Below are 13,875 nucleotides of genomic sequence, written 5' to 3'. Positions count from 1 at the left end.
TATCAGGACATCGCCAAACATTTCTCGCAAAGATACTGCACAGATAAAGACATTTAAAGTAAAAGCACAACAACAATCAGTTCCTTATAAACGTAGATGAAAACTTGGTGACTATCTATCTAGTGTCTATATTAGTCACTTAAAGACTTATAAATGGTAAAACCAGGGCATCGACGACAGTGTGACAGCACAAGTAACCAGTGAAATAATAGAAAATTGAATGCCCCCTAGCACTTTGGCTTAAACAGAATTAGGTAAAAGAAATGCAGTGATCTTAATTACGGTTATTAGACGTCACTGGTAAATAATGACTCAAAATTCTGCGTTGTCATTACATTTACCATTCTGATCACCAAAACAAGGCTACGTCTTTTTTAGTTGCAAAATCAAGTCAAATTCTGCACAGGGTGAAAATTTTAGAGTGTATTCAAAATAGTGTTTATCGCTGTAGATCCAAACGTCGAAACAAACATTAGTATATCAGGAGTCACCCATAAGTATAAGAAGTAAATAACTGCAAGAACAATTTTCAAAAGAACTTTTAACACAAACCACGAGAAAGTAGGCAAGAAATCAAAGCAGATTTAAGCAAATCTAAGCATTCTACAGTTTCAAATATTTTTATTCCAATGCTCATGTGTACAGTGAGCTCTTAACTTTCAGATAATGGAAAGAATGATGTATTGCAGTTTGTTTTAATGCTAACACTGCACACATCTATCTGAACGTGGCTCAGGATGCTGATGGGCCAGTGGCCTGTACTCTTATTTGCGAGTAATATCAGCTCTGTTTACTGTTAAATAAAAAAGCGCTTCTCTGAAATATGTTATAACTAGACACATGCTTATTACATATATCTTTCATAACTGTGTTAACGATACGTTGTCTTTTGTGTGGTTTGGACTAGTATTCGGTGCGGATGCTAACTGTTTGATCTTGTCTCTAATGCTAACGAGCATTGATTAGGTTTTCTCTTCATTGATGATCCTTGGATGAATGACTCTAGGGATGGACGGCTTTAGGGCTTCAGATAATTTCACTGATCAATTCTCCGGTTCATTGAGCCAAATCAACCACTAGAGATACTTTTCAATTTGCACGATTGGAGTGGGATTCTCTGACAATGTTAGTCATGTCACAGTAAAGGGCATATGCGTAAAGACTGACCACTGATTGGAGTAGTCGTTATCGATCTATATCATTAATCTAACCAGGCACTTTTGTGTGTGTGTTTTTTTTTTCCAGAGAGTATCTGTTTACGTGTCTGTAATCACATTGACCACCATCAGCATTGACCGGTGTCGCGCTATTGCCAGTCCATTCCGGGCCCGACTCGGTGTTAGATCCGCCATTCTGGTGACGTTCTTCATCTGGGTACTGGCTATGGGCTCGGCTAGCCCGGATCTTCTTTTCTACCGAACAGAACCCACCTTTCGACCAGAGAATGTCACTCTGCTGATGACTATGTGCGCTATGGAACCGGAAAAGTACGAGGGTCAACACTTACCCCTTTTCTGGATGCCGCTTTTGGGTTTCTTCGCCTTGCCTTTCCTTGTCATGGCCATTGCGTACAGTCTGACTGCCAAGAGACTGTGGTACCGAGACGCTTCTCTTCAGAATGGACAAGGTTAGATTCTTCTTTATTCTCCAAGGAAATATGGACGCTCAAATCCATATTGTAATAAAGTTTTGAAGCGATGTAAGAGGGGAACAAGCGTAAGTTCTTAACAGACAAAACAGCCCACTAAAATCGGTGTCTTGTTGCACTGAGGGGCCATCAGTATTTGAAAGGTTTGTGTCAAAAGGCAGGTTGTCAAATGTTAACCAACCAACCAAATGTATTAAGATGGGGTGTCGAAAATTTGTTAGAGCGACAGAAGAAACCTATTGTTGAATATTATCATCTGCAGAAACACACACAATACACCATTTTATATAAAAAAATTTTAGTTTCCTCAAGTAGCTCTATACGTCTGTCTCTATGCATGTCTGTTGGTATGTTCGTCGGTTGATCGCCAGGTCGACTTGTTAACATTTTTTCCTTCACCATACATACAGGAGTTAACAGGGCAGACAAACTGCAAACCATTTTCACCTCACATATGTAGACTTCAACCACACCGTCTGTTCATTAAATTAAATTGGAAATATCAGTGTTCTCATTCTATGGCTGGTTGTAACACAGTTCCTATGTCAATTCTATACCCGTTGAGTGCCGAAATGAAATCTAACAGTACGGTGATTTATGTTCTATACGAATTTTTTTTACAAAATTTACTGACAAACCAACCCAGCCTCACAAACTAAATCTACCCCACAGGAAAGGTGCCACAGAACATTTATCTACTATTTTTTTTGTCCAAGTGATATGTTGTAGTAACCTTCTGTTATTTTCACAACGTCCCAAAAGCATAAAAGATAACTTTTCTTGAAAACTTCATGTGATTAGCTGCAATTATTATGTCTCCATTGTTGGAGTTCCTCTTACAGCCAGTCAACAATAAAAGTAAAGAAAACATTACTTTTTCCCGCAAAAAGGAAAATTGCCTAAACTGAATCAGTATTTGTCTGATTGTTGAATCCTAATTTACAAGCCGACTGTTTGACAAAAATAAATGAGACTGACAGCCACCGGAACTGACATCCTGTCTGCAGCTTTGTAATTATACTTGGCTCCGAATAGCTTCGTTCACGTCCGGTCATACATCTAATCTTTCCAATTCCTTGCCCTCTGCTCCGATGCCACAATCAATCAGGTTTTCAAAAACAAACCTATCACAAGCAACGAATTTCTATTTTCTACAGGCTTTGCTTCAAACTTTTTCTTTCTGGAACAGTTTTAAAAAATGTAGTGATTATTTTTGATTCATTTCCTTTGGGGAAGACACGTGTAGAATAGGTTTTGTTACGGGTTTAATTATAGCAGGTATTTTCTTGTCATACACGAATGGCTGTGTTTAAGACAGAGCTTTGACTCCACTGGGGTTTCTTTACACCAGCAGCATCCTAAGTTTTCTTTTCTGTGTAAATTTTTCAAATTATAACAAAATATCACGTAGGTCATAAGTAATCACAGCCCTTTGTTTCCGCATGGATGTAATATAAAAGCATAACAAAAATGTTCAGCAACGAGACATGGTTATATATATATATATATATGTGTGTCTTTCTGGTGCATTTATACGTTCAAGCGTTTTCCATTATAAATATCCTGTTCTTCATAAATCACAATTTCTTGACATTATCAAATACGCTTTAAAAGCTGTGCACTTTTACAACGGTTGTTTTCTTTTCTCATGTAGCAAAATTCTTAAAACCGTTCGATTTTCTGCTGGTAATTGAATTCAAAGACTGTAGGCTGTCATCTCGTGTCAGTTTCGAGAAAATGTTATATCATCATGACATCCTTTTATTCCCTCAGAAGTGAGCTACTCATTGCATTTTAATATTTACTGGTATAGACTATGGTTTATTTTATCCATAATGGTTGACTTTTATTTCCTAATATTAAGTTTAATGGATTTTGTATGTAATTCATTAAATTTAAGTCATCCTTTGTGAAAAATTTCAATATTGTACATGTATATACTTAACCATGTTAAAATGCACTGCTTATCTCTAACGTTTCATGAAGAGGCAACATCAAAGCACAAAGCAAAGCCAACATTATGTCTTAAGGTCGAATCTCGAAATTCCCGTTTAATACTGAAATTACGGCATCGTTAATCTATAATACTACAACAGCTGAACAAGACATAGTTTCAAAGTCTTTATACTCAATTACGGTATTTAATGTTTGGTAACATTTGAGCATTATACTTCATATTAAATGAGACAAAATTACAATGTTTTAATTGTTTATGTCGTAAGTTGTTTATTCTATCTAGTAAAATGCAATAATTTTTCTTACAGGGCACCATTCCGATACCCAACTCAACAGCCGAAGAAATACAGCCAAGATGTTAATAGTTGTCGTAATATTTTTCTTCATCTGTTACTTACCCGTCCACGTTTACGACATTCTACGGTACGTTGTGCCCACTATTGTTACTGAACTCCCTTTACGGTACGCTTTATTATCTTTTGACGAACGTGTTCTCGATGATCCTCACGTCACCGCCACTTTTATAACGACCCTCTCGTCAGTGAAATTTTCTTGTGATACGATCAGTTTTAATCTGAGCCGAACACCCCGGAATATGTTGGACCCCCCAAAAAATTGCGTGAACACGTTGTTCTTGAATGCCACCTGAACGGTACACGCATCTTATATTGCTTATTTACTTACTTGAATGTTGATTAACACAATACTCAGCAAGTTATCCATGTGTGATGGCAGTCAGTTATATTAGTGAAAGAAACCGTATTACCTGGGTTAAACCACCGACCTTTAGCAACTCACTGACAAACAGTCCTAGGTATGACGTTCAGATCTGCACAAGCGTTAAACTGCTTAATCAACAACACGAGAGTCGTGAATGGCTTAGTGTCACCAACTGTCACCAAAGCTATGTGGTGTCCATCGTATATATTGATGGTTTAAATATTGATGTACGTTACAGTCGATTCATAGCTACACTTCGCATATATTATGCAGAATCGTAAGTTTACTCGTAAGTTTATTCTTAGGTTTACTCGTAAGTTTATTCGTAAGTTTACTCGTAAGTTTATTCTAACTCGAAAAATAATAAAAGAATTTCCTTCGTAATGCATTCAATATTTAGATGCAAACCCTAAAGTAGGCTGGTGTTATCCTCGTGACGTGTCGGTACACAATTAACTGCTGCATATCATAGCACTGGGAGTACATGCCCTGCGCCCAAAAGAATATATTCTGTTAACAAGGAAATAGCGTTGAACTCGTCGTAAAAAAGCAAAAGAAGCAATTAGTTTCATGTTATGAATTGCCAGACATAATCATTACACCTGAAATAGTGCAAGATAAGATAAGAGCTGAAAAGTAAATATTATCAGGGTAGAATGTAGCTTGACAGTTTCGAGTGGGTTGGTTAGATGTTTCACCGAATTTCTCATGTTTTATTGATATTCCTTCAGCGCGTTCTTTTAACCGAGTAGATTTGCATAGCAAAAACAGTACTCTCCAAGGAGAGTGCTCCTGGCTGTTTTGTTATCAGCAGTGCAGCTCAAGTTGAGAGCTGTTTTAATCCTGGGCTATGTATCGAATAAAACAGCACACTCCAAGAAGAGCACCTATGTAAACATAAATGCATTCATCCAGTTATCCACATGCATTTCTTATTGCAGTTTTCTCACAGAGTCGATGCCGTCCAAGAAGAGCACTTTTTTCTCAGCAGAATGCAATTGGAAACCATATCTTCCCACAATACTACTCTTGTAAACTGTAAAATATTAACAAAAAATATTGTACAAAAGACGAAATCTTGCTGTTGATTTTTGAAATTTGCTGTTGTTAATACTATAAGAAAATCTATTTGGTCTCATGCTTTGCAATGATTTCAAGTGTTCATCAATGCATTTATGAACTGCAGAATAAGAAAAACAGTTAATTTTCTTCTTTTACAAGCTATGATTTCCAGACTAACATAGATCTATATGTGATCTGGTTGACTTATTGATTGATTAGGGAATTAATGCCGTTTGTAAGAATATATCGCTTATACAACGGCAGTGAAATTTATGGGTGAAAAAAACAGTGAAGATATAATTTAAAAAGTACAGCTTAGAGAGTAAAACCAGAGTTGCGACGACAGTGTGATAGCTGGCAAATGGTCACAAGTAATCGGAGCAATACTGCCGCTTAGCAGTTTATCTCAGTCAGGGTTTATTCTAAATTAAAGCTGAAACGTCGATACATGCATTCGAACCTGCAATCCCACTGGTCAAGGGCCAATATGCTGTGGTAAGAGAAGCGTTTTGGATGATTGATATGACACTTCCTTTACAAATTTGAATACAGAATACCAAGCATCAACATATCAGCTTTTCTTGTTCGCATTCATGGGTAATAAATTCCAATACAAAAAAACTACAGCATGAAGAGTAAAATCAGAGCAGCGATAGTGATAGTTGGCGAATGATCGGACATGAACGGTGACAGCAGGCCTTTTGTCAATTTACATCATTTAGAGTTGTTCATGGAAATACGCAAACTGTTAATGCTTCCAAGTCCTTGTAGGAGTTATCGGTATAATTTACAATGATTTCAGTCCGTTGATCTCTGTTTGCTTTAAAGCTAATTACTATAGATTGCATTCTTGCAATCATGGGCGTTGTGGCAATAAAGAATAATCGCCCATATATTATTCTCGAAAGAAAATACCTAACTGCAAGCAGCCTACTATTTCCTGAAAGTAATGTCGGTCATTAGAATAACAATAGAGTGTATAATGAAAGGAAACGGTAGCTGACGGCGTATAAATCAATGTGCAATCTTAATGACGGGAAGAGTCATTCCTGCTCGTGGAAGTATGTATAGTGTAAACGTTGTGAATAGGAATGATTTTATTTTGTTCTTTGAGATGCTCGTTATCTGGTTTGGTGAGGCTCACAATGGGGGCTCTCCGTCGGTCAAAAGAATGTCTATCCATCATGTTAATGGGGACAATGCGCCAAGAATTCTAACCGTGAACCCGTCGAGAAAAATGACAGGAACAGTTGTTAATTTCGGAGGAGTCTGAAAGGCGACGGGGGAATTCTACATTTTGGTTTGAGTAGGCTGTACTGGTTGTGTTTTCCAAAGCCCCAGTGCAAAAGCTAATCCCCCAGCACTACTACTGGTTGACAACACGAAGATAAGAATGATAACCGTGATAAATTAATTACAAAAATTAATAAAGATTTCGATGAATCAGATGACATTCTATCGTATCAGTCAACCATTCATCACGCAATTGGAGTTATAATTAAAAACATGACAATGACTTTGTATTTAGTATCTGCCATGCACAACAACGTAATGTAACCATGAGAGACCTACATTTCACCTGGGACGCTATTAATATTACCATGGTGATTCTACTGAGTCTCTCATATGACCAAACTTAACAGCTTTCAGTAAATAGTGGATAAAACACACGCGTTTTAAGGTATCTTGCTGAAGTTGCCCATAGCAACCATACTCTCATATGTTTTTTTTCCGATAATTTTAACTTGAATTATGCTTTCTTGGACGGTACAATAGTAAATAGTAGAGCATGATATTAGGCTATGTCCATATCCGTATTCATTTCTTTATTTAGACCTGAATTCTGTATATAAACTAGTGAGCTGATAATACCTTAAACACTGTTTTCACGCACATATATATTCTTTACCGGTTTCAACAGTACACGCAGCATTCACTGCGTTTTTCATTGTTCCGGAGAACTATATTTCCTACGGTACGGCGTTAGTACTGTTTGTACTCTGGCAGCGCAACACATCTACTTCGACATTTTTCTAATTAAAAAGGTGCACCTTAACTATTTTGTATATGAACGCCGCTGATGCCATGGTAATCAATACTACAGCTGACGCGTTGTCAAGATGCACTGTTAGAATAAAGCCCTGACTATAGTTAAAAGGTCAAGCGGTTGCATTTCACTGGTGATGTGTGACCAGATGTCAGATATCACACTACCGGCGTTACTTTGATCATGCGTTTTATGTGAACAGATGTCAGTTATCACACTGTCGTGTCTGCCTTCATTTAACTCCCCTTGAAGGGCGTTTTTCTACCTTTAGGCACTTAGCTCAGTTCAGCTGAATACGCGGATTGGTGCTCAGCATTCTAATTACTCCACATACGGTGGTTAGCCCACGTTTCTGCCCCAGCCTTTATTGCAAACATGACGTAAACGTCAAAAACACTTTTATGCAAATAAAAAGATTTATTTATGTTATAGATAAAACGTAATCCCCAGCGTACAGACAAATCCAAGGAGATTTGGACAATGCGCTAAACGATTAGCTGTCATTACCATCATAGCCATCCAGTGAGACAAAAAATGATTATTAATGAAATTCTACCCTAAATCAGTTTTGCAAAACGAGGATTTTTTGTTTTTTTCCTCGGGACATTTGTGTTTTTCTAAACGCTTAAACAGTGATAATCACCTCATGTGTTTTATTATGGGTCTGAAAACTTACATTTCGCCGGATTTACTGTCTCTGCCTCGTATTGATCGGGCCGTAAATTAGTTTCGCCAAGCCTAGTACAAATATAGAACATGTGTAAATGTGTACATTGTGACGTGATTTCCCAGCGCCATCTGCCAGTGTTCTTGTGCGACTGTTTAATTTGCAATATGTCATTCTTTATATGCCTTTCTAAAAGGGTTAATTTTCAAAAGTTACAATATATAAGCGACGAATACGTTGTCGAACAGTTTAAAAAGAACATGGTGACTCTTAGAGAGTGCTGTTTTGTTGTTGCGTTTCACGTAGGCTTCAGCATTTTTTCAGTCTTATTTCGACGGTGGGTTTCAGTAGCAGACACCTGTCGAGACACCCTCAATGACGCGGTGCTGCTTCGTTGAATTGTCACAATGATTAACTTGCCCAGATTTTAAATTCGAAGCTAGGGTACAGGGATGGTCAATATTTAAGATCACGCCGATAGTTTCAATTTTGACGTCGTTAATTATCCCAAATTGGATGATCTTCACTTTAATTGTAAGTGGTCTCAGCTCAGACAAAGTTGTCGATATCTCGCGATATACAGAAAATAAGCATTTTAAGTTAAGTCAAATATAACTTCGTGGAATTTGCCCCAGTGCATGGCCATGTTCCTTGCTGAGCGCAGTCAAAAATTGCCAATCTTTCAGGGTGTTCGACTTAAAGTGTAATCCTGGCCTCCAGCTTATACTCTAAAAACAAGGAACATGATCTTGTCATTATCATCACCATTGTATGACGTAAATCTGTACAGTTCTTCTTTATCTTGTTGCAGATATTTTAAAATACAGAAGGACTTGAATCCACACGTCGCCTTGAGTCTGTCTACGATGAGCCATCTGCTGGTGTACATCAACAGCTCTCTTAATCCTGTCATCTATATGTTTATGAGTGGTGAGTATCAAGTATTTTCTAAGAACTTTAGAACCTTGTTTTTCTATTTTGTAGACATATAATAAAAGACAGCAGCGACGACAGGGTGCCTAGTGGCCACACGTCACAGGTGACATTCCCTCGGCAACATTATTATGGTACAATACGCAAACCCAGCACGGTGTTCTGTCAAGGAACACATGCCACCAGTTTGTTTATACGGGCATATACACTTGATACGTATGTTTTGTTTTCAAGGAACTTTCCGGCACGAGTTCAAGGCAGTTCTCCGAGTCTGGTTTTGCTTAAAGAAGAAAAGTCCATCGCGCTCTTGTGAAAGGTTAGGATCAAGAACACGTGACACAGTCACTGTAACCGGATTTACAGGTACTTTGCGAAATTAATTAGCTAATGATTTACAGATTTACATATTTTCAGATTGACTGATAATTGATAATTTTTATTGAATAATAATTAATTAAGATAATTGATAATTATTAAGAATATTTAGAAGTAACTGTATAACACATGAAAAAGTTTGACAGGCTTTATTAATCGCTTGCTTTAGGGCAGAGAATATTGAATTTTGATCATGTAGTTAACATTTGTACTGCCAGCGTTACGAGCTTTTTAGCACGTTTGATGACTTTTCGATGCGATATACGGATGAGAGTAATTTTATGATTTATGCATCGCACTGGTTTTCCATGTTACAAGGAGTTGAGGTAAAGGCACTCACAGGTTCTTCTCAATAGGTAGTTTGTTGTTATATTTACTTTGTCGTTGCTAACACCGTATTCAAGAGTCTTTCGCTTATGCGATGCTCACCTACATGGCGAATGAACCTGGAGTGTCTAAGGTAAATCACCTACCTTTGTCAAGTCAAGGACGATCTTTTCCATGTGTGACATATAGAGATAGGCACGCTATTAATGGAAAACCTGTGGTTTTCAATGAACAATATAGACTTCCCAAACGGTCACCGAATTTTATCTCCAAACCTCTTCGAACAGCGAAAACGGGCGTTTCACAAAATTAATGAGTGTTCTTGGGACTGGAATGCAGGCGTTTTAACAACGATCCTCCTTCCATGTCGTTATAAAATATACACAGTTCGCCTCGCCACACAGCGTCCATTGTTAATATGTTGTTAAGTTCTTGCAAAAAGTTTAATCTTTGCTAAAACGAACATTTGGTTTGCATTAAAATAAGACTGGTATCATAATTAATGTTTGATCTAATGCATTTTTTCATCAACTGCACCCGATATCATCCCATTCTGATCTATATCTTTTTACAGGAAATGGTGTGTCGGTGCGCAAGGACGCCGCTCAACCATACACTATGATCATGGACGATATATGACTAACCTGGCACCGGTACAGGCCAAGGGCCTCAATAACAATGAGGTACTCTCGTACCACAGCCCTCTATGTACACAAAAAGTAACAGCGTAGAACCTGACCGCTTACTAGAGTATCGTTCTAGGCTAATGATCGGTAACTAGAGACTAACAAACGACTCCAGAAACGTTTACTTTGACGTCGTTTCACTTTTGTTTGCGTTTCCTGGACGTCGCATTGGCCTTTTGAAACCTCAAAGCAACCCTGGACAGATGTTAGTGTGATTCGTTTTGTTCCAGGGCAGTTTCAGAGAAAAACTTCGTGAGCCAGTGATTTAAAACAGATGACATGAAGTTCAGTCTGACAGGCCGCGTCTTTCAATCGGAAAGTTCTAAGCTCGTGTGAAATCAGCATGTTGATGCTTTGACATTTATGACATTCGCTGATAAGCTTTGAGCTTTACTGTTAGATTGAGGCTATGATATATGGAGCCTGTCCTGTGCCTTCATGATGATGCCAGCCACGCTGGGAATTGTACTGAGACGTCTGCCAGTTCAGAAGTTGAGGATTTGTCTTTATGTTTCCGTTAGTACGACTGTCATCACAGCTCTCCAATGTTGCTTTGAATCTCATTTGTAAAAAGACCATCGAGATGGTTGATTCGTTCTACTCTCCATCATTCGAGGAGTAAAGGAGATGAAAACTTCATGCAGAGCGGAGGGGATATGAGCACATTACAACTGCTGTGTGTTTGATGTTCAAGCTACACACCCTCCGTGTGGTTCATATCCAGTTTGAGGAAAGTGTACTTCTAGATGACATTCTTTGTTGGACAAAAAGTGCCATATTGTCATTTAAGTAATGGTTAACCCGGTACAGCTCATTGAAGGCCAACCTGTATGTGATGAACATAATGTTTCGCAAACTGGCCTTGTGTTGGTATCTGATTCCAGAGCTGCAGAACACAGGTAGTTCCGCTGATTTGCTCCCCCTGTCGGAACACGAAATCTCCTTCTGGATGGCGGGGGGGGGGGGGGGGGCGGGGGGAGTAATCCAGTTAATCAATGAACAACCTTGTCTACCAAACGGCGACATGACAAATTTTATTCCGTCTTGTAAAAGAAAGGTGGGTGAGTCACCACTCCATTATAATACCGGACTCGAGTATTTGGATTTAGTATGATACGTATTTCTCTTGGTGATCATGGTCAGAATTATTATTCGATGTGTATATATAAGAATTATCGTCAAAGTGATTTCTGTTTATTTTTTTCTTTTTACACTCTGATCCATTGCAGAATAAAGCCATGTCGTTTAGTACATAACTATTAACGTAAACATACTATACAATGACAACTGGGGTTTGGAGGTCCCACTGTGGACATAAACCGGCCTTTGGTGCTCACAAGAAACATTTGATTTCAAAAGACATTTCAACTGACAGGCATTTCCACTTACTGGTTGTTGTGTTTTGCTAGTTATAATAGGATTCCAGTCCCACAGTAGTCATGCATAGCGACGTGTGAAACAAAGCCCGGCAAGTCCAAGAAGACAAAGGTCTAATGGCCGCATAAATGCCCATCTACACTAAAAACGTGTCACCATAAATGGACTTTACACAAACATCAACTAAATTGAATTTCACCTACTCTATGTCATCACAGAGTTGGTTTCCCGTACGAGCAAATAGACATCGATTTACCCGTTTTCATCGCTTGTGGAGGTCATGCCGGTGTGTCAATGCAGATGTTTGCCCTCGGTTCTCTCTGTTCTGGGAGTCATCAGTGGCGTACAAACACAGATACCTTTTGTAACCAGAACCTTATCCCCCAGATGGGGATAACATCACCACACTGATACCTGCCATAGGGGGTCTGAGTTTCTATCTTAGCGATTCTTTAAATTGGTACAAATAAAACGTATTGGAATATCCACACAGTGTCCACACTCCCATAAAGCCAGTGAACTCAAGTCCACTTGACTTTATTTCTCTTGAAAATTTCTTGTCTGTCTGTTCATGACAATGTCTTCAGTGGAACACAATATTGCTGGTACAAATTGAAGCATCAAGTAATGAAGGAAGTGTTCTATACAAGCATACTGAATGTGTTTACGCCACTTCGACTTGGATAAGATTTGAGATCCAACGCCGTGACAAGATGGCGGTTTTGGCATCTATACAGTGTAGAGTTAAACGTAGAGCAAAATAAACTTATTCAGAGTATGGTCTCTAGGATTTTTTTCACAGTTCCTGTAGTGACAATTTATCGTGTAAGCGATCACTCTGAAGCATTCACAATTCAGCATTAAGGCTCCTGTGGTGTTTGCCCAGCATTTGTCAAATAATGTAGGCGCCTCACTCCAATATCGTCTCGCGTCCCTTCGTTTAACGATTCCACAAGTCGCTAGGGATTTTAGCACTTTTCAGATAAAAGATTGGGTTCGTTGGAACCCCACGCGACGAAGTGAATTGAGTCTAACTTTAGATATGCGAGCCACAAACGCAGAATTCAGCATTTGATTGTCAACAACAAGGGTTTACACGGCAGTTGTAAAGCGTGCGTAGTGCAGAACTTTAAGTTAACGAAACGCACGGCATCTTTGGGTTATTTGACGCCATAGCTTGTAGATCAGCTCTAATTAATTTTACCCCTCTTAATTAGGGATAGGCACCATTACGTCGTAATTACTGTGTGAAAGGTCTACAATGCCTTGTGTCTTTCTGATGCTGTTGCTGTCCGTTTTGCTGCTGATTGTTCCAGGATGCCTATTACGTGATTGGCGTAAAACCAAACTTGGCGACGGAGGATATAGCTGTAATTGTTATTCCATGCAAATTAATTAAATTACAGATATTGGCTTTACATGTGGCTTTGAAGATTTAATTAACTTTTATTGATTGGCGATATCTTGTTGCATTGTATAACCGAGTCTATAGCTTAAAATTGCTAGACGCAAGCTTTTCGCCGTGCTAATAGATAAACCTGTCAGACAGACTTCATCTCACGGATCATGACAATCTAGATTCAAATTGTTATCGTGAAGTCCTTTGACGCGATACATTTTTTGTGTAAATGCTCTAGTTTGGACGATGCGCAACAGCTCTGATCACGATTAGATAGCACGAAAACGACGACCCGACATAAACCATATGGACCCGAGCTCAAGTGTAGGACTATATGTGTCGAAATTCAGAACAAAACTCCTTATCCCAGAGTGATGTAAGCGACAGTTTATATCAGCAAATCGTAAACATCGATAATCTAAATTGGCTCTTTGGCAAGCTACACAATAGTGATGTGCACGAACAACTTTGAGTAAAATACAAAGCAAACATTATTCTGGAGCATAGTTTTGATCGCAGATATTGAGGATTTCGTCTGAAACGCGGGTGTATCGATCATACAGGATTCAGTGAAGACAAGGCCTCTAGCAATAGAGCGTTAACTTCCCATTGTTCAGTCATACGAAGCATTATTCTATCAACCACAGCTTAATTATTCCCTCTTAAACGACAGAGAGC

General features: G+C 38.6%; 1 protein-coding gene across 1 annotated transcript in view; it reads left to right on the top strand.

Moving 5' to 3' along the window:
* The window catches only part of LOC135473884 (orexin receptor type 2-like), a 34,008-nt gene extending 22,661 nt beyond the window's left edge, over positions 1-11,347 (top strand). Inside the window, exons 2-6 of the mRNA XM_064753814.1 lie at positions 1,246-1,627; positions 3,913-4,027; positions 8,912-9,030; positions 9,268-9,396; positions 10,310-11,347. Coding sequence (XP_064609884.1) covers positions 1,246-1,627; positions 3,913-4,027; positions 8,912-9,030; positions 9,268-9,396; positions 10,310-10,374 — 810 coding nt within the window. The 3' untranslated portion in view covers positions 10,375-11,347. The remainder of the gene's footprint in view (positions 1-1,245; positions 1,628-3,912; positions 4,028-8,911; positions 9,031-9,267; positions 9,397-10,309) is intronic.
* Positions 11,348-13,875: the final 2,528 nt, after the last annotated feature.

This window comes from Liolophura sinensis, chromosome 8 (genome assembly GCF_032854445.1).
Source record: "Liolophura sinensis isolate JHLJ2023 chromosome 8, CUHK_Ljap_v2, whole genome shotgun sequence".
NCBI classification, from domain to species: Eukaryota; Metazoa; Mollusca; class Polyplacophora; order Chitonida; family Chitonidae; genus Liolophura; species Liolophura sinensis.
This window is presented reverse-complemented; position numbering and strand designations above follow the sequence as displayed.